Source organism: Siphateles boraxobius, unplaced genomic scaffold, assembly GCF_051911475.1.
Source record: "Siphateles boraxobius isolate OS27281-9 unplaced genomic scaffold, OSU_SipBor_1 22, whole genome shotgun sequence".
Classification (NCBI taxonomy): Eukaryota; Metazoa; Chordata; class Actinopteri; order Cypriniformes; family Leuciscidae; genus Siphateles; species Siphateles boraxobius.
The window spans coordinates 8,555,919-8,582,859 of record NW_027508833.1 but is presented as its reverse complement, the minus strand read 5'-3'; the positions used below and the strand labels follow the sequence as shown (position 1 = coordinate 8,582,859).

The 26,941-nt window shown below is 38.2% G+C and overlaps 1 protein-coding gene across 1 annotated transcript in view; it reads left to right on the top strand.

Moving 5' to 3' along the window:
• Positions 1-26,941, top strand: part of aqr (aquarius intron-binding spliceosomal factor) — a 71,248-nt gene that overhangs the window by 7,434 nt on the left and 36,873 nt on the right. Inside the window, exons 11-18 of the mRNA XM_077238569.1 lie at positions 1,481-1,597; positions 2,615-2,728; positions 6,705-6,808; positions 8,966-9,068; positions 13,955-14,075; positions 15,660-15,801; positions 19,142-19,320; positions 21,542-21,709. Of these exons, the coding sequence (XP_077094684.1) occupies positions 1,481-1,597; positions 2,615-2,728; positions 6,705-6,808; positions 8,966-9,068; positions 13,955-14,075; positions 15,660-15,801; positions 19,142-19,320; positions 21,542-21,709 (1,048 nt within the window). The remainder of the gene's footprint in view (positions 1-1,480; positions 1,598-2,614; positions 2,729-6,704; positions 6,809-8,965; positions 9,069-13,954; positions 14,076-15,659; positions 15,802-19,141; positions 19,321-21,541; positions 21,710-26,941) is intronic.

The window sequence follows — 26,941 nt, the reverse complement described above, 5'->3', positions numbered from 1 at the left end:
TAAAACAGTTTAGAATAAAAGATAAAATACAGAATAAATAAAACAGTTTAGAACAAAAAATAAAATAATAAAATAAAATACAGTACGAACAGTCGGACGAACAGTGGTACAGTGCTCATTCAGTAAATGCACAGTTAAACAGATGTGTTTTGAGTCTGGATTTGAATGTGACTACTGTAGGAGCACATCTGATCTCTTCTGGAAGCTGGTTCCAGCTGCGGCTGGCATAGTAGCTAAAAGCGGACTCGCCATGCTATGAGTGAACCCTTGGTATTTCTAGCTGATGTGATCCTAATGATCTGAGTGATCATTAGGATCTATAGATGGATGGATAGTTAGATACAGATAGATGGATGATAGCTAGATAGATGGATGGATAAATACAGAGACGATGGATGGATAGATAAATACAGATCGACTATAGATGGATGGATAGATACAGATAGATTGATGGATGGATAGATAGAGATAGATGGATAGATAGATGGAAACAGATGGATGGATAGATAGAGATAGATGGATAGATAGATGGAAACAGATGGACGGATAGATAGAGATAGATGGAAAGAGATGGATGGATGGATAGATAAATAGATGGATACAGGTGGATGGATGGGCTATATTTTTTCTTTTTCATTAAACCTTTACACACAGATGTGTCACAATACGAAATAATAGATCTGTCACTCCTTCCTAGGGGTTGCACAACTCGTGGTTCATGCTACTGTAAATGAAAAGACATTAAATTGTTTTTATCAATAAATATTTATTAATTCATAGCCTAATGCAACAATTACATAAGTAAATTCTCAAAACATAATTATGACATTAAATTTTTTAATTTTCATGTAACAGAGTAAAGCCAAATAAATGGCTGTTCTTGCCTTTCATTTCAGACTCAGTGTCCGCTTTTAGGGGCCGTTTACTTATCGCGTCTTTTGCGCGCTCAAGTTCGTTATTTCAAATGTTGGTTTGCGGCAAGAGCACTTATAATGGAACGCTCACACGGTGCGGTGCTCTATTTTACAGACGCACCGATGCATCTGCGAAATGAAAACATCTCAACTTTTCAGAATGCTGCAAGCGTGACAAAGACCAACCGATCACCTTCGGCCTTTCCGTAACATCATCGAAAGCTCGGCCGCAAGCACTTGTGGAAAGAAGGAGACAGCGGCACAGCCGCACTTTCCACAAATTTTTAGATTCTATATGTGAACGGCCCCTTACAAATTACAACATTTTTGTCATCCTTGATAAAATACTTCCACACATCTGATCTGTTGGTGACGTTCACCATTTTTAATTCATTTATGGTTAATGTACGCTTGAGTAGTAGATTGTTTCTGACAGCGCCGACCAGTGGTTGAAGTAGTCGATCTCTCGACTCCTCGACTAGTCTATGCAAGCCCTACTCCTTCCGTTGATCAGGACTGTACTGTGACTTCAGATGTGTGTGTGTTTCCCCGTGTCTCTCTGTCAGGCTCTCCTCCCGACCCGGCGCTGGTTCAACACACTCCTGGACGACGCTCATCTGGTGGTGAACTGCCAGCTGTCCCACCTCACCGAGCGGGAGCAGGAAGGACACCTCTTCTGCCAGGTACAGCTCAGGGAAACGACAACCACCAGCAGCGCAAGACATGATTCATCCAAATAACACCACGCTCCTCATGGAGCCCAGCGCAACTATCAGAGCGCAGAGACTGTTCACATGAACTGCATCTGCTCTGAGTTTCAGTTGCTTTAACAAAACATTTAACACATCTTTGAGAAACACTTATCTTTAAAGGCTCCTGCGGTTTTGCATCAAAATATACGTTGCTCAATTTTGAAGATATTAAGACAGCCATAAGTATTAGTATTGTAATTTTACATTTGTAATGTATCATAATTTATTATTTATATATATATATATATATATATATATATATATATATATATATATATATATATATATATATCAATTTTTAGAGTGAAATAGGATTATTTGTCTTTTTATTAATTTATTATTATTATTATTACTTTATAGTCATATTGATATACAATCAGTAACCCCTACAAACAAGCAAAGCAAACCTGAAGAATTAATGTAATAATAATGTAATAATTTGCAGATGCAGTGCCAATATGGATAACCAATAATAATCTAGTGGAAAACTTTTTACTCTATTAAAATCAACTGCAAAAAAAAATAAAAATCTGTCCCACAATCATTTAAGAGATGAGCATACAATGAAACAATAAAAAAAATATACATGCCGATGTGCAACAAATATTAATATAACAAATTATAAAGAAACAAAATGCCTGTGCTGTAGACTAAAACTTATCTTACAGACTCGAGAGTAAATGTTTCATTTACTTTAGTTTGTTTAAATATAGGTATGCAGACTAGAAATAGTGATAATTTGGCTGTAATTGATCAGCCTAAATGTGTCAGCTTACACTGATCAGGCTGGTTTGATAACATTAAAGCTCATAGATGTCCGCTGATATTGATATGACTGAGTCTGTTCTACTTCAATGATTTTTTTTTTAAAGCACAAACAACTTTTGTGAGGCTTTTTCAACAGTTTATTCCACTTGACTATTCTAATGATTGTTTTGTTGTGTGAAGCTGCTGGACATGTTGAAGTTCTACGCTGGCTTTGAGATCAGTGATCAGACTGGAAACGCTCTCACACAGAAAGAGATGACCACACTGCACTACGACAAGATCACCTCTTTACAGGTAAACATCAGTTTACTCATGGACAACTAGGGATGCTCCGATTGATCGGATGGATCATGATCGTGATCGACCGATATTGGCTAAAAATAGATTGATCGGCGAACCCCAAAAGCGGCGATCAAAAAAGCCGATCATGTGACGTGAATTACTCGCGAGACTTTTTCCCACCTGCATGCGTGGCGCACGGGCACACGACAGCAGAGTGGAGCTTGGCAGTGGCAACATGAGTTCTCCTTCACCGGAACGAATAGGGAGTCTCCCAACGGATTGAAGCGCGCGTCCGAGTGAAGACCGTGCACCCCGCGAGCCACAACAGAACGCGGTATCTGCGCCACTGATCGCTGCGGCAACGAGCACTTTGATCACTTGATAAAAAAAATAAAAAAATTTCAGCGCTAGATCGCCTCTTATTTAACTAATGAACAAAATGAATGCTCTGAGTTAACTGGAGATGTTTTTATTTATTTGTATTGGTACATTCATGCCGCGAGATGTTTCAAAAGTGGTGGTGGTATTTTATTTTTTTTGATCTGACGTAGTTGGTTCCTAAACTACATCAGATTCAGATTATTTTATTTAATGCCATGTCAGCATTCAAAGCTATTTTCATGGCAAAAATTCAATTATAAAAATACAAATATCATATAAATACAATAAAACAAAACAAATATAAACAAGAAGTCATTTTATACAATATATATTTTAAATGAACATATGATAAAAAATCCAAAACCTTTTCAGGCATAATCTCATTAAATATGTCCTTTAATGAAGTAACTTCATAAAAGAGCATTCTGCTCAACTACATCAGACGTTCATAATAATAACAGAAAAAAACTTGCCATAGTTTTGTTCTTTTATCAGTAGCCAGTTTTGGTGTAACAAGTTGTACATTTTGTTGCCAATTAGAAAATGTAGTGGGTGTATTAAGAGGCTACCATTTCCAAATATGCCTAAGTGTAACTTGATCCCCTCCCGGCTGATCTGATGTGTGTTGGTCTGCCTGACCCCTCTTTGTTTGGAATAATTTAATGTTACTCTGCCTTATTTGGGAAAGCTGGCCTACAGTAGCCTTAAGACATCTCATTTTCTAAATACAATTAAATAAACACATTTCTACAAACGGTGCAAACTCTGCTAGATTATAGATAAAAGATTCCCATTCCCCTGCCATTCTGTGATCGGCAGTGATCGGCAATCATGATTTTGGTGATCGGTAATCGGCCCCAAAAATGCTGATCGGAGCATCTCTATGGAAAACCTGCCAATATAAGGGGATTTTAACATGGTGATTCCCAGGCCTGGAAAATCATGGGAATTTATACAACTTTGGAAAAATCCATAGAAAAAAAACATCCATTTTTTTTTACGGCTTCCCTTTAATAGTCGACTAAACATTGGACAAAATTTTAGTCAGTTAGTCATGGGAAAAAACTGTCTCGTAAAAACAACAATTGGTGAAGTCATGGTGCCAGATCGTTAACTCTGCTGATCCATGTGGAAACGTTGTGCAGAAAATCCAAAATCTGGGAACATTTCGAGAGGGTCAAGAATGACCAGAACCTCAAACATGACTTCTCATTTAAAGCATGTGAGTAGTAGCCTAAAGGCTCTTTCTCACTGAACGCGATGCGATAAAGCGAGGTGAATCGCTGACAAATGGAGCTTTCACACCAAAAGCGAAATGATAGATGGCCTTCTGCTAATTATATAATAATGTACGCCTGCAAGCCAGGTGGCGCTGGCTGACAATGCATTTTTCCTCATGCATGTATCTCGTAGGTTTTTCTGTTCGCCTTTAACATCGTATACGGCACAACATGCAGCATTAAATTAGTGTAAAGTTTGGTACTACACCAGAAACATAAAATATCTTTAATACTTACGAGAATACATCATAAAAAACAAAGACGAGAGGTGGGATTAGCAGATCTAGAGCGAACGTGCTCTCTGACGCACTGGAAGAAAACGGACAATGCTCTTCAGAACGCATAATTCAGTGGAAAATGAATAGACGTGACATTCTGTATATAGAAATATTCAAGTAAACGTGAGAATAAATCTCTTCTCAGACACCAATGATAAAAAGAACTCCACATCCATTCTCTTCCGGAATAGTTTTCTTCGGTGTTTACACAGGTTTTCAAAACAGCGCCACCTTCCTCACACTTTTGTTCAATGGCAGCAGTTCGGGTAAGCTTAAATCTTAATTCGACGGCTCGTTTCATCGCGGGGCAACTGGGACAAAAAAGCGCCACACTTGTCGTAAAGAAAAAAATCTTGCTTTGTCGCACCACGATTGGTCGGCCACGGTGTGAATAGCTCCATAGAGATCTATAGTTTTGATTCAAGAGCGCCATCGATGATGCATTTCTGCAATTAACTTGTTCAAAAAAAAAATTGCAGTGCATATTTATGAAACAAATGCGATAAACACTAGTCAACACTACTGAGGGTTGGATGTTTTTATGTGGTTATATATATAAAAAATGTTGTAGTTGACTTTTAAAAAAGTGTGTTCCTACCACACTGGTTTTGGGATTTCGGTGCCATTTTCATAATGAAACGTTAAATGCTAGGGCATGGAAAAGTCATAGATAATCATTGGTTAAAAAGAGTGGAACCCTGATTTGTACTATTATATATAATGTTCACTATATTTGACCTATAAAAAAAAAATTTGTATTATCCTTTCCCTCGTTTTTTTTAAAATAGATTTTTTAATGCATCAAACCAAAACACTCAGTTTCAGTAAGGAAAGTTACAAATGTTCCCATATCAGCATTGATGGTGTATCAGTCGTCACCAGAGAGGCTGGTGTGTTCTGTAACACTCATCTGGTCCGTGATTAGGGTTGGGTATCGTTTGAATTTGAACGATTACGTTTCCTTGTTTCGATTCGGGTTCCTAACGATTCTCGATTCCGATTCTTTTAAGAGGCAGGGTCAAAAAAGTTTAGGATATTTTAAATGAGCTAGCTAACCAACGGCCTTTCTGAAGGAAATAGTCTGACCTTCTCCATCAATTTCTATGAACTTTTTATGAACTTTACTATGAATTTCTCACAGGGCTGTTTTCAACAACAATATAAATATCAAATCTATGAACTTGAATATAAATATGATAAATTATGAATATATTTTCACAGGGGTACACTTTCCTCAAGAGAGCTTTATTTTTGAAAACCTCATGAAACACATTTACACATGAGTGTATGATGCTGCAGGTACTTAAACATGTTACCGTGCTCCCACTGATGGGCTAACCTGGTGCAGAATAGCAAATAAACAATAAGAAACAACTTGTAAAAGCTTCGTCATCTGGCGAGGAGAGAGCAACCAGCGAAATAACCTGTGTTCTGAATGGCATCGAGAGCACTTTTGGAACATATCCATGCCTTGGTTTGATGCTGTGTTCACACCAGGCGCAAATAGAGCGTCTGGCGCGAGTGATTTCAATGTTAAGTCCATGCAAAGATGTGTTACGCGCGTAAAAAAATCCTGCGGCGCAAATGGGGACAGGCCTGCTTTTCAGTTTATAATGTCTATGTTTATATATATGCGAATACTCATTTTTTACACGCGTCAATCTCGCTCTTGACGCGCGAATGGATTCAAAGTGTTCAAGCGTATAACTAGACGTGTAGGCGCGAATTTGACCTGCTATTCGCGTCTGGTGTGAACGCAGCGTTAGGACGACTCTCGAGTTGCTTCCCTCGGTTATGCCAACACTTCTGGCAGACGCTTCTTCGTTGGTGTTCAGCGGTTTCTTCTTCCGGTCGGCGGACTGTGAATCGAAACTAGGAATCGAAATTTAAACTTTTGAACGATTCCGGGAAAATCGCAAAGCTAGTCCCGGTTTCCAATCGATACTCGATACCCAAGCCTATCCGTGATGATTCATTGGTTGGCTATGATGAAACCTGTCAGATGCTTCTGAAACTTGAAGGTCTGTGATTGATGTGTTTGTATTTCAGAGAGCAGCGTTTGCTCATTTCCCTGAGCTCAATGATTTTGCCCTGTCTAATGTGGCCGCCGTGGACACTCGAGAGTCCCTCACCAAACACTTCGGCCACCTCAGGTAAGAGATACGAGGCGGCTGCTGAGTTGTTTAAGTCCCCCTGTAGTCAATCATTTTATCACTTTAAACTCATCTTTGATGACCAAAATAACATTCAAACATTTTTACTTGAAAAAAATTCTTCTTGTCTTAGAGTAGTTCACTTAAAAAGGAAAATTAACCCATGATTTACTCACCCTCAAGCCATCATAGGTGTATATGACATTCTTCTTTCAGATGAATACAATCAGAGTTATATTAATAAATATCCTAGCTCTTCCAAGTTTTATAATGGTAGTGGATTGCAACCATCAGATTGATCGTTCTGGCGCAGTATGGCTGCCGTCGCATCATCCAGGTGATGCTGCACATTGGTGGTGGTTGAGGAGATTCCCCCTTCCATGTAAAGCGCTTTGAGTACCCAGAAAAAGCACTATATAAATGTAACAAATTATTATTAATTAATTTATGTAGCTGATGTGTAGTTATCTTCTAGTCATTGATTAGCCTATTCTGTCATGATAATCTATAAATCGTATTCCGGGGGCGGGGTTTATGTAAATTTCCGGGTTGGTGATGTCACTAACCTGGGAGGAATCTCCTGTAGTCGCTACCAGACGTTTGTTGTAGTCCTTCAAGAGCGATTTCTTTGAAAGAAAATATCTCCCTTTGCTTTGAACTTTGAGCGTCGTAACTTTGAAGATGTTGTTTATGCTCAAACAGCAACTTTACACACGAACTAGAGTTAGAAAATTGAAATCATAATCAATTACCCTTTTAAAAAAAATATTTTATCTTTACATGACCCATTAAAAACTACGCTGAATGATAGTCTGTGCACTTATTATGAAATCTACGGTAATCTGCAGGTAGCGCAAAAAGACAGGCTTTTTTATTTTCATAACGAGTCTTCAGCAACACCCATCTTTCTATCAAATAACACCAAAGCCTGTCATTCTAGCAGCTTTGAAAGATTTGCAGATCACTTTTTACTCTTTCACTCTCGGATCACCTTTTGCTTCAAGTCGCATTTCCATTACCCTTTAAATGGCGAATTAAAAATATGCAGAAACTCCTCATATGTGCCACTTACAAGTATATGGGGCTTTTCTTGCCATTAATGCTGTGATAACACGCCTACGTCTCCTTCAATTAAAAATAGTGACATTTAGGAAAGATCGCAAAGGTTTTGCGCAAATACGGTCCTATAGCTCATCCTGGGTGGACATTTCATTCAGTAACGTTTGGCAGGTTTGATTTATGTGCTGTTTGATGGTTAGTTGACGTGCACAGGCAATGCTTCTATTGAGAATGGGAATGTGATGTCAGCAATGCAAAGCAGTGCAAAGAAGCTATAGCAGTGAGTGGAGATGTTTTTGTTAATATTATCCGACTTAAGAACACATTGCAAGGGTAATCGCTTGCAATAACCGTTCTTATGACCAGTGTTAACACAAAAACATCACAAATGGAGTGTAAATGTTTAATTTGTTTTTCAACTTTCTAGCTTTGAAGCAACGGGAGAAAGTGAATCGAAGTGAAAGTTAACAAATTCACCAGAATCTGGCTTTATAATTTATATTTACAGACTTATTATATTATAGATATAGATTTATAATTTCTGAACTGCTCGAAAGTGTAAGCATTCGCACTGCAAAAAGATGCTGTACTTTTCCAGAAGATGCGTAACAGTGCCCCCTACCGCATAAACATGGAAACCCGGGAAAACTCGTCAATGGCAGGGAACGAGTTAAAACATCCTGTACGTTCTTTGAATTACCCAGTTTTATCATTTTTTTCTTGTTTAGCCTACATCTGTCCAAATATTTGATAAAACAGGCTACTAAAAATGTTATAATGACATTAGTGGCGGATGGAGGATGTCATGATATCTTATATAATCAGAAGTGCAAATGAAGTGTGACAATTTTATTGTTTGATAGATTTAGAAAAACTCAAATGCTTTGGTTTAGCAAATGACTTAAATTGTGAATTGGTTGTGTTTGCCAGTTATTGATTTAAAATGATGATGAGTTTTGTTCAAGTAGTGTACAATTTTATAAGGTGTGATTGAATGCCTGTTATTAAGACAACCTTCTTTAGCTTGTTTCTGAAACAACACTGTCCGCTTCTATTCATCTTTGACCCATTTTTCCCTCTTCATCTCTCTGTCTGTAGTCCCAATACCCTCCACCGGGTGTCGGCATACCTGTGTCTCCTGCCGGAGCTTCCCGACGGAGAAGAAACGGCCTACGAGAAAGAGTTTCTTCTGGAACTGCTGGTAGGCACATCTTGAAATATGACAGAAATGCTTTTCTGCCAAGCACTCCATTTTGGCCAGTTTCTAAGGCTGCACTCAGTGAAAAAATTAGGAGAGAAAATTTGTCTTGGGCTTAAAGAATGCTATCAGGTAGAATCGATTTTCTTTTCCTAATCCTACTAATTAGCCTATAAAAAATATTTAATTCATGTTATTGTATGTGAATAAATATGTGTATAACTATAGGGCTATATGAAATGTCATTTTTTGATATTGACGATTATCGTCTGGAAACAGCTGTTGTAATCGACATCGCGATACTTGCGAGACATCGTCGATATACGATTATATCGTCATATCGCCCAGCCCTAACTGGCAAGTCATAAAAAATAGGCCCATCTAATAGAACATAAACAAACGGGTACATTTTTGTGATTGTTTATAGTTTACAGCATAGTGTCACACATTTGTGACTGAGATCATTTGGTGACGCCACGTTCACACAAACACCTATTCAAACCTTCCTTTCACATATGTTTATGTAACAGACACCTGGATGTATATAGAAAAGTTGGTAACATTTTACAATGAGGCCTCATTAGTAAATGCATTATCTAACTTGAATTAACAATAAGCGATTTATTTTTATATCAGTGGTTCTCAACTGGTTTGGTCATGGGACCCACATTTAAAACTAAATTAAGGAATTTGAACCAAGCAAATTGGTTCTCAATATCGGTTCTCATGACATCCCTAGTTGACATACACAAGTACAAGTAATAAGCCTCTTTACTTAACATAAACATAAATTGTAAGAATATCACTTTACACTGATGAATAACAGTATAAGGTAAGGCTATTATTAGCAGTCCCAACTACTATTTGCTAATACAATAAAGGTAACAAGTTGGCATGAGCCACCACAGTCGTCAAAATTATAGAAAATAACAAAATAAGGGGGAAAAAAAGTGGAATTTTGGAAACGTCTCAGGTTACGTATGTAACCCTGGTTCCCTGATAGGGAACGAGACGCTGCGTTTGAGACGCGGTCGGAACGCTCTGCGTGATTACGTCGTGAAGCACGTGTAAAATCAGTCCAATGGAAGCCCGCTACGACATAGGTTACGTCATAGACCAGGAAACTATAAAGCAACCCTGAAATCAGACCGCGATAGCTTCTGAAAAACCCCTTGGTCCTGAGCCTTTTTTTGCATTTGGTAAAAGGTTTAAAAAACCTGTTGAGTTAAGCGCTAAATTTGGTATTACATTGTGTGTAAATTAATAGGTTTGGACTAGGTGCTGGAAACTCAAAGCACAGGACAATAGAGACACCAGAATAACTATTCATTATTCTGAAGCTCAAAATGCAGAATTATTTTAGACGAATGTGCTTGCACTCTTTCACTGGCCTACATTATTTTAAATATATTTAGTCACTTTTTACTGGTAACATCAGACATTTGGCGTTATCAGGACCCACAAATATCCCCCCATTGCATTATTATACATTATATTCATTACGTTCAACACTTAAAGTCTGTAAACTTGATTTTTTTTCTCACATAGTAATTTTCATTTTGTTTGAACTATCCACAATGCATATAGTTGCATTTTTGTATTGCGATATATTAATAAACCTATACTTTATATACAATTTCAACACAAACAATTTCAACACACACAAAAGTGTGTATCTCCGTGTAGTTTGTCTCAGTTCAGCTCACTGTAGTGTAGTGTCGGGGGACAAACATGCTTCAAAGGTTTTGCACGAATTCACTGGAGCTGTGGATTGTGGATTAGATTCTATTTGCTACATTCTCAATTTGTAAGTTCTATTAGTGTTTGACTGCTTTAATTGTCACTTTTATAGATGTTTTAGACCCATTGGTGGTCCTGCTCTGGCATGTTTTAATTACTCGCTCCAAATGTCATCAAGAACTGGATCATTTCCTCTTTAATGCTGTCGCTGCGCTGGAGGCGGTGTCAGGCCGGTCATTCGAGCGTTCAGCGTTTCCTTGAGCAGCTGAAATCTGCGGCCCACAATAGAGTTAGCGCAGGTCACAAACCAGATAAAACACTTCATTAAGCTTCAACAGGATAAGCTGCCCCAACACTCCTGATTAATTCGTTTGATTTTCTCAAAGCGCCGTCCCACGTGAGCCGCCCGACTCATTTTCTCATTGCAATTGTTTAATGTTTATGAGTTGTCTCGCAGCGTTTGCTCATTTGGATTTTGAACACAATGGAATGGATTTATAGTGATCAGAAAGTTAGACTTTTAAAAGTGTAGTGCGTAGGCCATAATTTATTTTAAGAAAGGCTTTGAGACTGTGGGATTTGCACTTCACAGTTTACGATAAATTACAAACGCACAAAAACATTTTGATTTGCCTGCAAAATCTGTACGGATTGTGTGCTGGAAAACATGTTTACGTTTGTACTTGTTTCAAAACACAAAAAAGCTTTTGATGATGCTGTATTAATTTTTTTTCCATTCAATTTATATTTATTTGTAAAGCGCTTTTCACAATACATATTTTTTCAAAGCAGCTTACAGAAAATGAGTCCACATTACAATTTAGAGTGAGGTTTATCTCTGTTCAAGTTATGTATTTCAGAAATATACTTTTCTTTTATTTATTAAAAAAAAATTATATAGTGCTTTTTACAATACAAATTATTTCAAAGCAGCTTCACAGAGATAACAGGAAAATAATCCAACAGAGTTTGTTTCTAGAAGAAAATAGCGTTACAGTCCAGCTTAAGTAAGTTCAGTGATGGTTCATTTTTGTTGTAAAAAAGTTATTGATTTAGTTAATATATTTATATATATATATATATATATATATATATATATATATATATATATATACAGGTCCTTCTCAAAAAATTAGCATATTGTGATAAAGTTCATTATTTTCCATAATGTAATGATAAAAATTAAACTTTCATATATTTTTGATTCATTGCACACCAACTGAAATATTTCAGGTCTTTCTTTTATTGTTTTAATGATTGATTTTGGCATACAGTTCATGAAAACCCAAAATTCCTATCTCAAAAAATTAGCATATCATGAAAAGGGTCTCTAAACGAGCTATTAACCTAATCATCTGAATCAACTAATTAACTCTAAACACCTGCAAAAGATTCCCGAGGGTTTTAAAAACTCCCAGCCTGTTTCATTACTCAAAACCGCAATCATGGGTAAGACTGCCGACCTGACTGCTGTCCAGAAGGCCATCATTGACACCCTCAAGCAAGAGGGTAAAACGCAAAGAAATTTCTGAACAAATAGGCTGTTCCCAGAGTGCTGTATCAAGGCACCTCAGTGGGAAGTCTGTGGGAAGGGAAAAAGTGTGGCAAAAAACGCTGCACAACGAGAAGAGGTGACCGGACCCTGAGGAAGATTGTGGAGAAAGACCGATTCCAGACCTTGGGGGACCTGCGGAAGCAGTGGACTGAGTCTGGAGTGGAAACATCCAGAGCCACCGTACACAGGCGTGTGCAGGAAATGGGCTACAGGTGCCGCATTCCCCAGGTCAAGCCACGTTTGAACCAGAAACAGCGGCAGAAGCGCCTGACCTGGGCTACAGAGAAGCAGCACTGGACTGTTGCTCAGTGGTCCAAAGTACTTTTTTCGGATGAAAGCAAATTTTGCATGTCATTCTGAAATCAAGGTGCCAGAGTCTGGAGGAAGACTGAGGAGAAGGAAATGCCAAAATGCCTGAAGTCCAGTGTCAAGTACCCACAGTCAGTGATGGTCTGCGGTGCCATGTCAGCTGCTGGTGTTGGTCCACTGTGTTTTATCAAGGGCAGGGTCAATGCAGCTAACTATCAGGAGATTTTGGAGCACTTCATGCTTCCATCTGCTGAAAAGCTTTATGAGGATGAAGATTTCATTTTTCAGCACGACCTGGCACCTGCTCACAGTGCCAAAACCACTGGTAAATGGTTTACTGACCATGGTATTACTGTGCTCAATTGGCCTGCCAACTCTCCTGACCTGAACCCCATAGATAATCTGTGGGATATTGTGAAGAGAAAGTTGAGAGACGCAAGACCCAACACTCTGGATGAGCTTAAGGCTGCTATCGAAGCATCCTGGGCCTCCATAACACCTCAGCAGTGCCACAGGCTGGTTGCCTCCATGCCACGCCGCATTGAAGCAGTCATTTCTGCAAAAGGGTTCCCGACCAAGTATTGAGTGCATAACTGAACATAATTATTTGAAGGTTGACCTTTTTTTTGTATTAAAAACACTTATTTTACTGGTCGGATGAAATATGCTAATTTTTTGAGATAGGAATTTTGGGGTTTTATGAGCTGTATGCCAAAATCATCAGTATTAAAACAATAAAAGACCTGAAATATATCAGTTGGTGTGCAATGAATCTTACATATATGAAAGTTTAATTTTTATCATTACATTATGGAAAATAATGAACTTTATCACAATATGCTCATTTTTTGAGAAGGACCTGTATATATAGCCGTTCTGGAGAAAACCGTGATGTCATCGTCCAGCTCAGATCAGTTCTCATGCAATGCTGCCAATGCAGCAGATCAATATTATTGTTCAATATTAAATGTTTAATTTAATACATATACAAATCACATAGTTCGCTAATAATGTATTCATTTAAACAATGTATTAATTTAATGCAGAAACAATGAGCTCATTGAAGTGATGAATACATGCATGGCTCTTCAAATGTTCATTGGATGCGATTGGCCCACTTTGCGCTGTGATGCATGTATAGTCTACATTTGGCTGTCTGCTGTGTTTGAAGGGTAAACTGTGATAGCACAGCGTGATTCGTCCAGCAGGCAGATGATGTGGTGGTTCATGGAGGAGCTGGCTGAGAGAAAACAAAGCTCATGAAACCGTTCTCACTTCTGTTCAGGTTTCCCACCATGAGAGACGGATCTCCCAGATTGAACAGCTCAACCAGATGCCTCTATATCCCACAGAGAAGATCATCTGGGACGAGAACATTGTTCCCACAGAGTACTATTCAGGAGAAGGTAGGCAGCTTTGATTGAGTTAACTGCATATCACTATACTAATTATACCAGTGGTTCTCAAACTTTTTTCTTTGCGCCCCCCCTTAAATTTTTTTTTACCACACCCACCCCCAAAATTTAATAAATAAAAACGGAAAGATTTTTTTAATTAAAAAAAACGTGCAATGAAAAACACCTGCAATAGTTTGCAATAGCACAGCAGCAGAGTGGCGAGTTCACAATAGCAGCTTGAGTTTCAGTCCGCTGAAGAGGTGCCTTTCTACAGCGAGCAACTTCTATGTTGGGCTTGTTCCAGCGGTGACAAGTCAATGGTCTGAAGAAGAACGATTAAGTGTACGGCTGTTTTTTCCCCCTCTTTTTTCTGCTGATCTCCTGTGCCGCCCCTGCAGTTTCTTTGCAGTTTCCCCACACTTTGAGAACCACTGAAATATACCATATACAGTCAAAACCAAAATGTATTCAGACACCTTCAACATTTCTCACACTATCACAGTTTATTTGCTATTGTTTAGAAAATGGTAATAAAATATGACAAGAACTCAGTTATCAAATCAGTTGATATTTCACTGGTTTTGTCCATCCTTCTGTTAGACTGTCTCACAGATGAATTATGTTGAATATCTGTCAGCTGTTAAATTTAACTACACAATTAGTTAATACCAATTTAGCTCAACAAATTACCAAGCAATGCTTCACTTTGTTCAGTCTGTGGTGTAAAAAGGTCGCATTAGCAATTAAAGAAAAAACGCATGATCAGGTCAAAGTTTCTGAATAATTTTTGGTCCCCTAATTTTTATACATGTTACTGGTATTCCACTGTATGCAAAATTTTTGGGTAATGTCACAGTTTATTTCAAACAGCTCTTTTCCTAACAGTTAATAGTGACCATGTATTTCAAACACAAAAGATACATAAAAATATCATAAAAGTTGCCCACATGAATAAAATATTATTTTTTGTGTATGGAAGTAATATTCACATATTTAAGTCATTATTCCATGATAGTCTTCCCCTCCACCAAACTTGAATATGTTTGAATATGTGCCAAATGTGACGTCATTAATTCCAAACTCCATTGGTGCTAATTTGTGTAAATTATAAAAATCCCTCTTTTGTGTGTGTTTGCAGTGATGAGTACATAATGTTATAATTTTTTATTTAACTTTTCCTGTAGTAATATCCGATTCAAAACTATTATTTTAATAGTGATGCAACTGAAAATATTCAGCTGAAAAATCATTTTTGGTTTGAAGCCGTTTTGGAGGGCTCAAATCATTGACTAACACGGTTTACATGTTTATATTTCAAAAAGAAAGAGTATAAACATAATTCTTTAATTAAAAAGTTGAAGTAAAAGCTGCCTTGTGTGCAAATAACATTTTATATACAAATTATTTACGAATATACAAGTATCATTATTAAATTAATTTGTATTTATTGGTTATTACATAATTTTTTTATTACATTTTCATTTTAATGGAAACTTTTATTTTGGTGCAAAATTTAGTTCGGTTCATCACTGTATTTCAAAAAATTAAACCTAAAAAGTTCAGTAAAATTTGTTGTTGTTTGTGAATCTGAAGGTTGTTTAGCTCTACCGAAGCTGAACCTGCAGTTTCTGACCCTGCATGACTACCTTTTGAGAAACTTCAACCTCTTCCGACTGGAGTCCACCTATGAAATCCGGCAGGATATCGAGGACGTTGTACTACGGATGAAGCCATGGTTTGTGAAACATTTTTAGCATCTTAACAAAAAAATTATGTATTTGTGTACCCAAATGGACTTCTGAAGGCACATTCCCATAGTTTGCTCCAAGGCTTCTCAAAAGGGGGAACGAAGCGTTTGGGAATGTAGGAAGTATCTACTGCAAATGGACAAGTGATAGTGAAAGCAGATTAAAAAAAAAAGAAATTGGGGTGGGGGGAATTCATTGCAGTTGCTTTGCTAAATTGTCATCATAAAAAGAAAAATTATGTTCCTCTTGATGTAGATACACACAGGATCAGTTTCTGTAAATGTCAAATAAACTTGAGATAAAGGGTCATGTGATGCTATTTTAAAATGTCATTATTTTGTTTATTGGGTTTAATAGAACAGGAATACGTAAAAAAATAAAATTTTATTTCTACAAAACCCCTCCTTCCAAAAAGTCCAGAGTGCTCTGATTGGCCAACTGACCCAGTGCGCTGTGATTGGCCAAACACCTCAACACGTGTCAGAAATGTAAAGCCGCGAGCATCAGCTTCCAAGGCTTCTAAAGCAACTCTACACACAGAGTTAATAATGTTGTTGGGTTTACTGAGCAGTTTGAGCCAGAGTCGGATACTGAAAATGTGGATGATCAAGCAGATGGACTGGGACCAGTTTAGCAATCATGAAGAGGCAACTCTCTTACCTTTCAGCTACAATGTTATAACAGTTTAGTTTGTCATCTTCACTGTAACAACCTTATTTCCTGAAGTGACAATATCAAATACAGTTTAAAAAACATACTGAAGTGTATATTTCTAATTTATTTAGGTGTCCTTCGTAAAATGTGCTGAAATCAAGCAATCTTTTGTGTAGTACTGCTCATAAACAGCGTCGCTTTCACATCCAAACACACATTGTCTCCGTGACATGATGACAGCACTACAGTTCACTGAAGCCTTGCCTTCTTTCCTTGCGTATACTTTTGGAAAGGAATTTATGCTAATATTTCACATTGTGATGTAGGCATTCCGAAAGTAATATCTGGACTTCAATCGATGTGTTGTTGGCAGGTCTGTTCTCTGTTAGACAGAATAAATCCCTTTGTGGGAGAATTTTCGATTTGTAACTCTGCAGATCTTACAAATGCACAGATAAATTACACTCTAAAGGAAAAGGAAAACATGAAACCGCTTCATATGACCCCTTTAATGCTGTAGCTTGACTCCTCTCTTCATAGCATAGCAGGGCTCTTAGACTAAGATGGTAGCAAATACATCATTTCAAATAAATTCAATCATCATGTAGGTTGTCTACAAGCCGGAAGGTTGGTGGTTCCATCCCCGGTTCCACTTGACCAAGTGTCGAGGTGTCCATTAGCAAGACGCCTAACCCCAGCTGCTCCCGACGAGCTGGATGGCGCCTTGCATGGCTGACACCGCCATCGGTCTGTGAATGAGTGAATGAATGGGTGAATGTGAGGCAATATGTAAAGCGCTCTGGTGGCCATGGGTCTGTTGAAAGCGCTATATAAATGCAGTCCATTTACCATCATCTTGAGGGTCCCTTCATTCAGCAACAAACATCCTTGCTGAGTCGTGATATCCGATTCATGAACAAACGACTCTTATGAACATTTTTTTAAACGAGTCACTCAAAGATTCAGCCTTGAACTTGCTCATGAGCCTTATAAATCTAAGTAAATCATTCAGATTGGTTACTGACTGATATTTCATGTTAAGAGCCAGTCTCACCATCATTTAGAGTTCAGTCCTTTGGGGAATGAACATAGAAAGACCTGTAAAAGGCCTAATATTGCCTAGTTATTTTCACCCAAACTAAAGTCGGCAACACTTTACAATATTGATTCATTAGTTAATCACATTGGTTAACAAACTAAAAATGAACTGCACTTCTACAGCATTTGTTTTATATTTGTTAATATTCATTTCTACATTTACTAATAAATTATTAAAATTAAAAGTTGTATTTGTTAACATTAGTCAATGCACTGTGAGCTAACATGAACAAACATTGAACAGCTGTAAATTGTTAACAAAGATTAACAAATACAGTTACAAATGTATTGCTCATGGTTAGTTTGTGTTAGTTAATACGTGAGCTAATGTTAAAGATGTACTATTTAACTTTTACTGCCGGTAGAGGGCGTACATTCAAAACAACAACAACGTCGTGACCTCACCATTTTTCACATCATATGCATTTACAACAAGACATTCAAACAATAAAACTAACACCGTCTTCTGTGTCTTCAAGTTTTCTGTCAGTAAAGGAATCCAACCAATCACTCTATTAAAACACATCCAAGATCGAGGTCTATGTCTAGTTGAAGTTTGTCACGAAGTTCTCTCCATTTAGGAAATGCCATACCGATGTTGATCCTGGTTTTATTTCTCGTCTTGTACCAAAATCGTCTTGGGTCGTTTGGTTGACCCGTACGTTGACTTTTTCGTTTATGTTTATGGGTCTTTGTCAACAGAACCAGCTGCAAATAGTAAAGAATTATTGTGTTCCATAACGACTGCGCAAAACAAGCTAGTTGCTTGATAGACGCTACAACTTCCGCATTTGCCCACGAGACTATGTTGCCATAGTTTCTACTGCAGTGAAAGTGGAAACGGAGGGTAACGCGGATATGATGCCATTGACTGGCGACTCTCTCACACCTGCTCACACGTACTGTTTCATTTGTTTAAATCGCTATTTTTACACGATTTACAAATAGTTAGAAACATTTGGGATAAAATGTAACAAAATATATAACACTGGCCTAGTGGCTTTTGATTATTTTACTGCAAAAATCTAACATAGTGCACTTTTAACAAATGAAACCTTATTGCAAAGTGTTACCATAAAGTCTTCATTTACTCACTTAAATGGTGCTCCAAACCTGCATGATCTGCTGTGGAAAACAAAACCAGATGTTTAGCAGAATTTTGATATCCAGTAAAAAATGAATCACTGTCAAACTCCAGAAATGATTTTAAAAAAAGTCAATATGATTTGTGTGCCGCTTCTGCACACAAGAACTTCTGAAGTTATATGATAGCTTTAGACAAGAAGTTATTATTCGCTGATAAAAATCTTCATCGCTGTAAATGTAATGTATTCAGATGTGGTGTCATGCCAGGTTTGCTGAGAACCACTGCAGAGATTGTCACTGAATAACCTCCATATTCTCACTTCAGAAGACTTGAAATGTTTTTTTTTTTTTTTTTTTCATTTCATTTCATTTTTGTAGCTTGACAACTACTGGTCAGCATTGACTTCACTATAATGTAAAGAACAGTGTGAACATGCTCATTTGTGATATGGTGTGTGTTGTGCTAACGCTGAGGGCTCTGTCACGCAGGCAGTCGGAGTATGGAGGAGTGGTGTTTGGAGGATGGGCTCGAATGGCTCAGACCATACTGTCATTCTCTATTGTGGAGGTGGCCAAGCCAAACATCGGGGAGAACTGGCCTGCCCGAGTCCGTGCTGACGTCACCCTCAACCTCAACATCCGAGATCACATCAAAAACGAATGGGAGGGTAAACGGCTCTTTCTCTGTCTCTGCAAACACTGGCAACACTTTTAAAAACCACCGTTGCAAACTCCTAGCAAAGCTTGAGCTGAACTGAAGTATCTAGGCACGGCAACATTTTCGTTTAGATTAAGTTGAAGTACTAAAACTAAATGGTAACACTTTACAGTAAAGTTCATTAGTTAACATTAGTTAATGTATGAACTAACAATGAGTAATACATTTGTTACTCTATTACTTAATCTTTGTTAATGTTAGTTAATAAAAATACAGCTGTTCATTGTTTGTTCATGGTAGTTCACAGTGCATTAACTAATGCTAACAAATACAACCTTTTGATTTTAATAATGTATTTGTAAATTCTGAAATTAACATTTAACAAAGATTAATAAATGCTGTAGAAGTATTGTTCATGTTAACTGAGGTAGTTAACTAATGTTAACTAAACTATAAACTAAAAACTGTTAAAATTAAAGCTGCAAGCAGCGATGAAAAGGGCCCTCGCACCCGTGCCACCACCACCTGGCGGCTTTAGGAAAACAGAGCACAGTGGGCAGTACGTAAATATAGAAGGACTTAAAGTAATTTGTATTTGCCACACTTTCTGCCACCAGCAGGTGGCGCTATTGCTATAACCGAATATGAGCATGGTCATGTATTCAGGACAGAACTCTTTTCAAACATGTGATATTTGGGGCAGATTGGACATTGTATGTCTGAGTTACTGCAGGCTTTCTGTGGTTGCCTAGCAATAGTGCTGTAGCTGCGCGTCGATGATGTCGACGCTTCGACATCAAAATAAATTTTTTGCACCGTTTCCAGCGGTACAGCTCGCCACCACACGTGGGAGACCGAAACATTGCAGAATGGAGGATGAAGACAGCTAGAAATCAATGTGCTTTCCATTAAATGAATTACACACAGTAAACAGACCCTTAACAAAAAAAAAAACGTTGCAATTTAGACACGCAAACTGGGTGCCGGTGCGGTGAGACGTACATGCTCGGGCAGATTCGGCTTGAAGTCGTTCATCCTCGGTTGCGGCGCCGCACGCGCTGTTACAAAAGAAGCCCTGCACACAGCCAAGCGAAATGGGGTCTTTCCGGTCTTGGGCAGCCAATGCGTCATTTTTGCCGCGCCCACTTTCGCGCTCGTGCGGACTCGTCGAGTTTAAACAAGGCTTTACTCCGTGTCAGCGCGCGCTCTGATCGGTAAAGCGGCACAGACCTCTCCCGAATCATCTCCAGCAGTAGCAGCCTCCGAAGCACCACTAACTCCGCCTACGTTTCCCTCGTAAGCTGTTATTAGTATTTAAACATTCTCTATGATAAAATTTTTTTGTAAAAAATATTTTAATAACACGTTTTTGGTTATAGAGTTATAGAGTTCTTATGACGGTGTTCAAATACATAACATTAGACTAACGTTAGCCAGCTTATAGTATCATAATTCAGTACACTAGTTAGTATTTATTTGAGATACATTATGTTTTTTTATTAATCGAGCAGCAGAAAAATTAGCCGTTAGATTAGTCGACTAATCGTTTAGTTAATAATCGTTTACCCCAGCCCTACCTAGCAACATCAGAACTCACAGAGAACTTCTCTGATGATGCATATTTCACCCAGAGGCTGAAATTGGGTTTGCACATCTACATTTGTCAGGCCGCCGGGGGCACATCCTTCGACGAAAACTCAAGATCTTTGCAATTTAACGTCGCAAAGGCCTTAAGATTACACTCACCAAATTTGAAGAGGATCAGCAATTGAGCCATTTTGCCCCACCCAATTCTGAAACCCATATCAAATGTACATTTTCACCACTTCTGAAGCGTGTGCAAAGTTTCATGAGTTTTCGAGCATTTTTAAGCCCTCAAAAAAGCGATTCACTTTGGAGAAGAAGAAGAATAAAAATAAACGCAGCAAAAACAATAGGGTCCTCTCACCATCGGTGCTCGGGCCCTAACTATATATTAATTTAATAATTTAATAAAATTAATAAAAATTACAAAAGCACAACACATTTACAAAAAATCTAAATGCCACATAAACTAATTAAAGTATATTAATTTATAAATGTATAAAATGAAAACACAAAATAAAATCCATTTAAAAATATGAACTAAAAAAACTCGCACAAACCGCACTCCTTGGCATTTCTTCAGCACGTTAAAATGATTATGCTCACTTAATCCTTCAATCTCTTCACATCATGGTTTGTTGTTCCAGGTCTGCGGAAACACGACGTTTGCTTCCTGATCACGGTGCGGCCCAACCTGCCGTACGGCACACGCTTTGAGCGCCGGCAGCCGTTTGTGGATCAGGCCGGTCTGGTGTACGTGAGAGGCTGTGAGGTGCAGGGCATGCTGGACGATAAGGGTCGCGTCATCGAGGAGGGTAAGACTGTTTACTGACTTCACTAAACCCAGGGCTCCAGACTGACTTTTTTTACAAGGAGCGCTGTAGCCCCTGACTGAAATTTTTAGGAGCGCAAGCAGAAAATGTAGGGGCACACCTTACATCAGCTTGCAATGCAGTTATTCAAATTTCCCCCAAAATAACTGTAATACTGACAAATTCTTTAATAATAGACTTAACATACAGATATTACAATGTTCAGTTTTATTTTAAGTTCACAGGGCTCCAGACTAACATCTGAGGGCAGCAGCACCGAGACACTGAGCTCTACAACACATATCTGGTAGCACTGGGGCTGACAAATAAAGCACTACGCTTTAGGGTGTAGATGAAATTAACTTTAATTATTATCATTCATATTGTCTTAATATAAATTAAAAAGCAAAACGAGTAAAAAAATATATACTAGGGAGTGAAAATATTCAATAAGCATCCTACTGTTTACAATGGTAATTTATTTTAATTTTAAATAAGTGTTTAAATAAGACTTTTCCTACATCTTAACATTTTTAGTTTTTAGGACAATCTTTGAAGGAAAAACAAAAAATGTGTTGGTCATCACATTAAAAATAACATTTATGATATTATAGTTTTGAAGTTCTAGAAAAAGATGTGTAGTACTTGTAAGCGTTTGACTATTTCTGTCACAATACCATAGTTATGTTTGGAGCACTAGCTTAGCCAGAAAAGCGTCTCTAGGTGTGCGTAAGAAATACTGGGTGTGCCACATTTATTGTCAAATTAATGTGCAAAAAAACCCGGACCCGGCGCATCACTAACTTAGACTGGGCTGATGAGTAAAACTATACTCAGGCTCGCCACATAAACACAATACTAGGCCTATACAGTAGGCCCTATATAAAATATAACTCAGGGCTCAACATTAAGGCTTTTCATGTGCTTGTCATTCGAACAAGTAAATTGGCCATTCTCTAGTCCAAGTAAAAAGCCAGAAATCGGTTTAAATGTAGCCTATGCTTCATCTTTCATTTTAAATTCTTAGATTTGATCAATAAATTCAATTGAAATAATAAGACACTATGCTGTTACCAATCAAATTAATTAATTTATACTGAAAAATTACAACCGCATTAAATAATGTTATGAGATTGTTTTAAATATTTTTTGAAGATACAATGACATATTGGAAACAATTATAGCCTGTACTTTTAAACACGAAACTAAACCACCAGCAGGGAGCGGCAGGTGACCGTCTTAATGAGTGAGTTATTGAGTCATTTATTCAAATGATTCGTTCAAACGGCTGAATCGTTCAGGAATGAGGCAGTTGTTTAATGGGTCATTGAATCTTTGACTCAATCGATTCATTCAAAGCGCTAAATCATTAATTAATGCAATTATATGTTCTGGTGAGATGCGCTGTGGTTCTTGGGATGTTTGTTTGGAACTATTTTTCGCTGCTCAAATAGAAAAAAACAGTCAATATTGTGTCTAAAATGTAAGTTACTTGATATTGATTACTTGTTTATTGAACTGTCATATGAAATCAGTGTCACATTTTCAATCGTGATGGTATTCAGCACTCGTGGTCACTGTGATGTTGCTTAACTGTATCATATCATATGTTATAAATATAAAAACTCCACATTAATTTTTTAACCGCTCTGTTCATTAAGTTTCTTTGTGTGATCTGCGCTCATTTGTATCCATTTCTCCTCATGAGGTTGCACGAGCCTCAACAGCACAACCGTATTACCAGTCAGCGGCTGTTTGCGGATTGGTTGGCAGTCCGAATGTCGGCAGATATTTTTTTAACGATAACAATTTAAAAATTAAAATACATTTGTGATGTACAAATATTTTAAGTAAACAATAGTCCAAGTTTAGAAAAATGTTTTAATTAAAACTTTAAAAAAGAATTCTGCATATAATTTAGGTGTGCCGGCTGCCACTGTGGGTGGCACCGGCACACCCTGGCACACCCGTGGCTACGCCTATGGTTTAGAGTTACTACATTAACATAAATCCATGGTGAATTTTGCTGATTTGTGAACTGAAAGCCTTCTTTAAGTGTTTCTCCTGGTTTCCACGTCAGCGCTGATCTATGGTTTATAGCAGAGAACTCGAATCGTAGTGTTTCTCACTGGATCGTGGAGCGATGATGTTATTAATTCTGAGGCAAAGTCAATGGATTTCTTCACTGGATCTCCTAGTAACTGTCGCGTGATCGAGATCGGCAAGTGCAAGTTCTGGGCGCTGCGCACTCTATTATTGGTCCGAACTAATAAACGGTCAATGAAATGAGTAGCGCATTTTCGTCCCATTATCACTTTGTTTGCATTCGCAGCTCGGCAACTTTGTGGTCGCGCCAGTGCGACCTAAATAAATATTTGGTCGCAGCGGCAGGAAAAATGGTCGCAAAATGCAACCAATTGGTCGCAGTCTGGAGCTCTGAAACCTTATGATCAGTTTTCTGTTTAGTCAACATACAGACAGACTCTCATGAGATTCCTGAGCAAAAGTCAGAACAGGGTTCGTACAGTTGTTGGAAACCTTTGGAAAGTGCTTGGTTTTTGAATAAAGTGCTTGAATTATAATTGTCTGTAATCCTCTGACTGGATCCAGGACAGGATTAAAATAAACCATCCTCTTGTTCTTTACGCTTGGATCCTTCTGAAGTCTCGATGGAGAAGCAAACCAGCTGTTTAAACTGGACGTGTCAAAACACTTCTATTTACTCCTCCGTTTGTCCTGTTGTCGGCAGACTCAAGTGTGAGGAGTATGTCAGAAACTGAACGCACATCTGTATACTAGTAGCCTGGTAATACCAGACTCTGCTACTTCACTTTGCTTCGTACACAGAGTCTGGGATAGCATAATAGAGAAGTGTTTTCTCTCTCGCTAGGGGGCGCGTACTAGAGTTTAAAATCATTGGTTACCCGTAAGCCAATCAGATAAGTTTGTTTATGACGCATGTTATGCGCCGACACAGCCGCATCGAACCACAGACATCATGCATCGAACTCAAATCTATGATCGAACTTCCACTGTAAACACTTGATGATGCGAGCGAAATACCCGAGTGAACATGGCTGTAAACGACTTTTTTGATCTGTGAGTGATGTAATAGAATGACTGCTGCGCTTGACAGGGCACAAACGAGCAGAGAGAGAGAGAGAGAGAGAGCCCCGGCCGCGCGCGCGCACTCCCACGTCTACAAACAACACGAGCGCTGTCTTGCTCTCTCTCCCTCGCGCATATTCATAAAAATCAATCGACAAGATAGTAAGAGGTCGGAAGACCGCGGTTTCACGTGGAGCATTTGGAGATTTTTAGAGATTATAGACTCTAGGAACAACATCTCAATGAACAACATCTCAACTATAAAGGCCTGTCTCATATAAGTTAGACGCCTAACTCAAGTACAAGCCGGTGCAGTTCGACGATTTGGGCAAATAAAAGCCCGGGCTATTATTTGAAGTTTTACGGTATTTAAGACCTGGAAAAGAAAAGAGACACTGACCTGTCAAAAGGCTCCCCAGTCTCTCGCTGACGATCGGTAATAGTTGATAAATTAAACTTTTCCCAAAGGGAGTAGGGCCACAACATCACCTCCATTCAAAATGTTTAATACACACTCATCGTGTTCGGGCTTCAGTTTGCTAATGCCGGGAATATTCTCCACAACAGAGCGAATTGCATCCGCGTCTCCATATCAGCGGTCGTTTTCGATTTCCCTGACCTAATCTTAAACACGGCGCTTACCGAATACGTCACGGCTTTCAGCCCGCCCTCTGTTCGTTGATTGGCCAGGCTGTTTTCAGGCCGGTGGAAAACAGAAAGATAGGCTGCTATCTCAGACTGACTACAGGAGCGAAATGAAATTAGCGGAAGTAGGAAGTCTGACGTAGTCAGGCTAGTATACTAGAGCTGCACGATTAATTGTTAAAAGATTGCGATCTCGATTCAAACACTCTTGAGATTCCTAAAGACACCTTATTCCTAAATGACAATGATTTCGCTATGACTATTACCGTGCGTCTCCATTGGAGCGGACCGAGCGTGAAGCTCAAGTTCCATAGGAATGAATGGAAAACACTCCATTGCTGCCCATGTTAATGAATAAGAGGGTCAGCTGTCACGCTCCTGATGTGAATGCTCTCATTCATTGATATGGCAGCGACAAAACATGTGCTTCTCAAGTTCTGCTGATGCTTGTGATGTGAAACGGTTTAAACCAAAGACTTTATGGACTTTAGTACGGTCATCACACTGCAACATTCAAATCTGCGTTAGACTGGAGAGAGCAGCGGGCATGTAAATGTACATGTAATCTTTTTTTTACAAACGTTTAAATAACAGTAAAAAAAAAAAGTGTACTGTAAAGTTTATAGTTTGGATACAAATGCCAATTTCTACATTAGTGATCGAAATAAGTGTATAAATCAACTTTTGAAAGTATTTTGACACATGTATGTATTGCTTATAGTTACGCCAGGAGGTGGCAACAAGTGAGTGTTTGTCATTGAATCATCCATTTAACATATTTATTCACAATTTATCCAATAAATAAACATGTTTTTATGAATTTAAAAGACATTGACTCCATTCAAATTATTTATTTTAATTATTTGGTTCAAATTATTTATTTTAATTATTTTTGTTCAAATTAATATATTTTTAAATAGAATAAAGCAATGAACATTTTATCAGAACCTCTAGTTTGCATGTTATTTTGTTTAGTTGTCTAATGTTTTTCTTTTTTCCCCCTTCAGAATTGTGGGAGAATCCCGATCTCCATTTTACATAACATTTTTTTTTTTAAATGTTAAATTAAAAAAAAAATTATCCAGAATCGTGCAGCTCCACTGTATACTGTATCTGTGTAGACCGCATCAGTGATTATAATGGCCTCTATTTGCTTTTGACGTGACTAGGGTTGGGTACCGAAATGCGGTGCCAATAGGGAACCGGTTCCGACGTAAACAGTAGTAACAAGACCGAATAAGAACGAAACTTTCGGTGCCTGACTCTCTGTCTTACATGCGCTTCATGAGGCACGCACACACACGCAAGGTCTCTCGCTCTCTCCCTCTCCGCCGTGCGCGCGCTATTCGGTTTGGAGTACTTTCATAGGTTCACTCAACGCTGCGTAGCTAAGATGCAGTGGGAACGAAATACCAAACTCGCCAAGCTTAGCACTGCCGTAACTAGTGCAACGACCAGATAACTTACATGACTGGTTCAAGC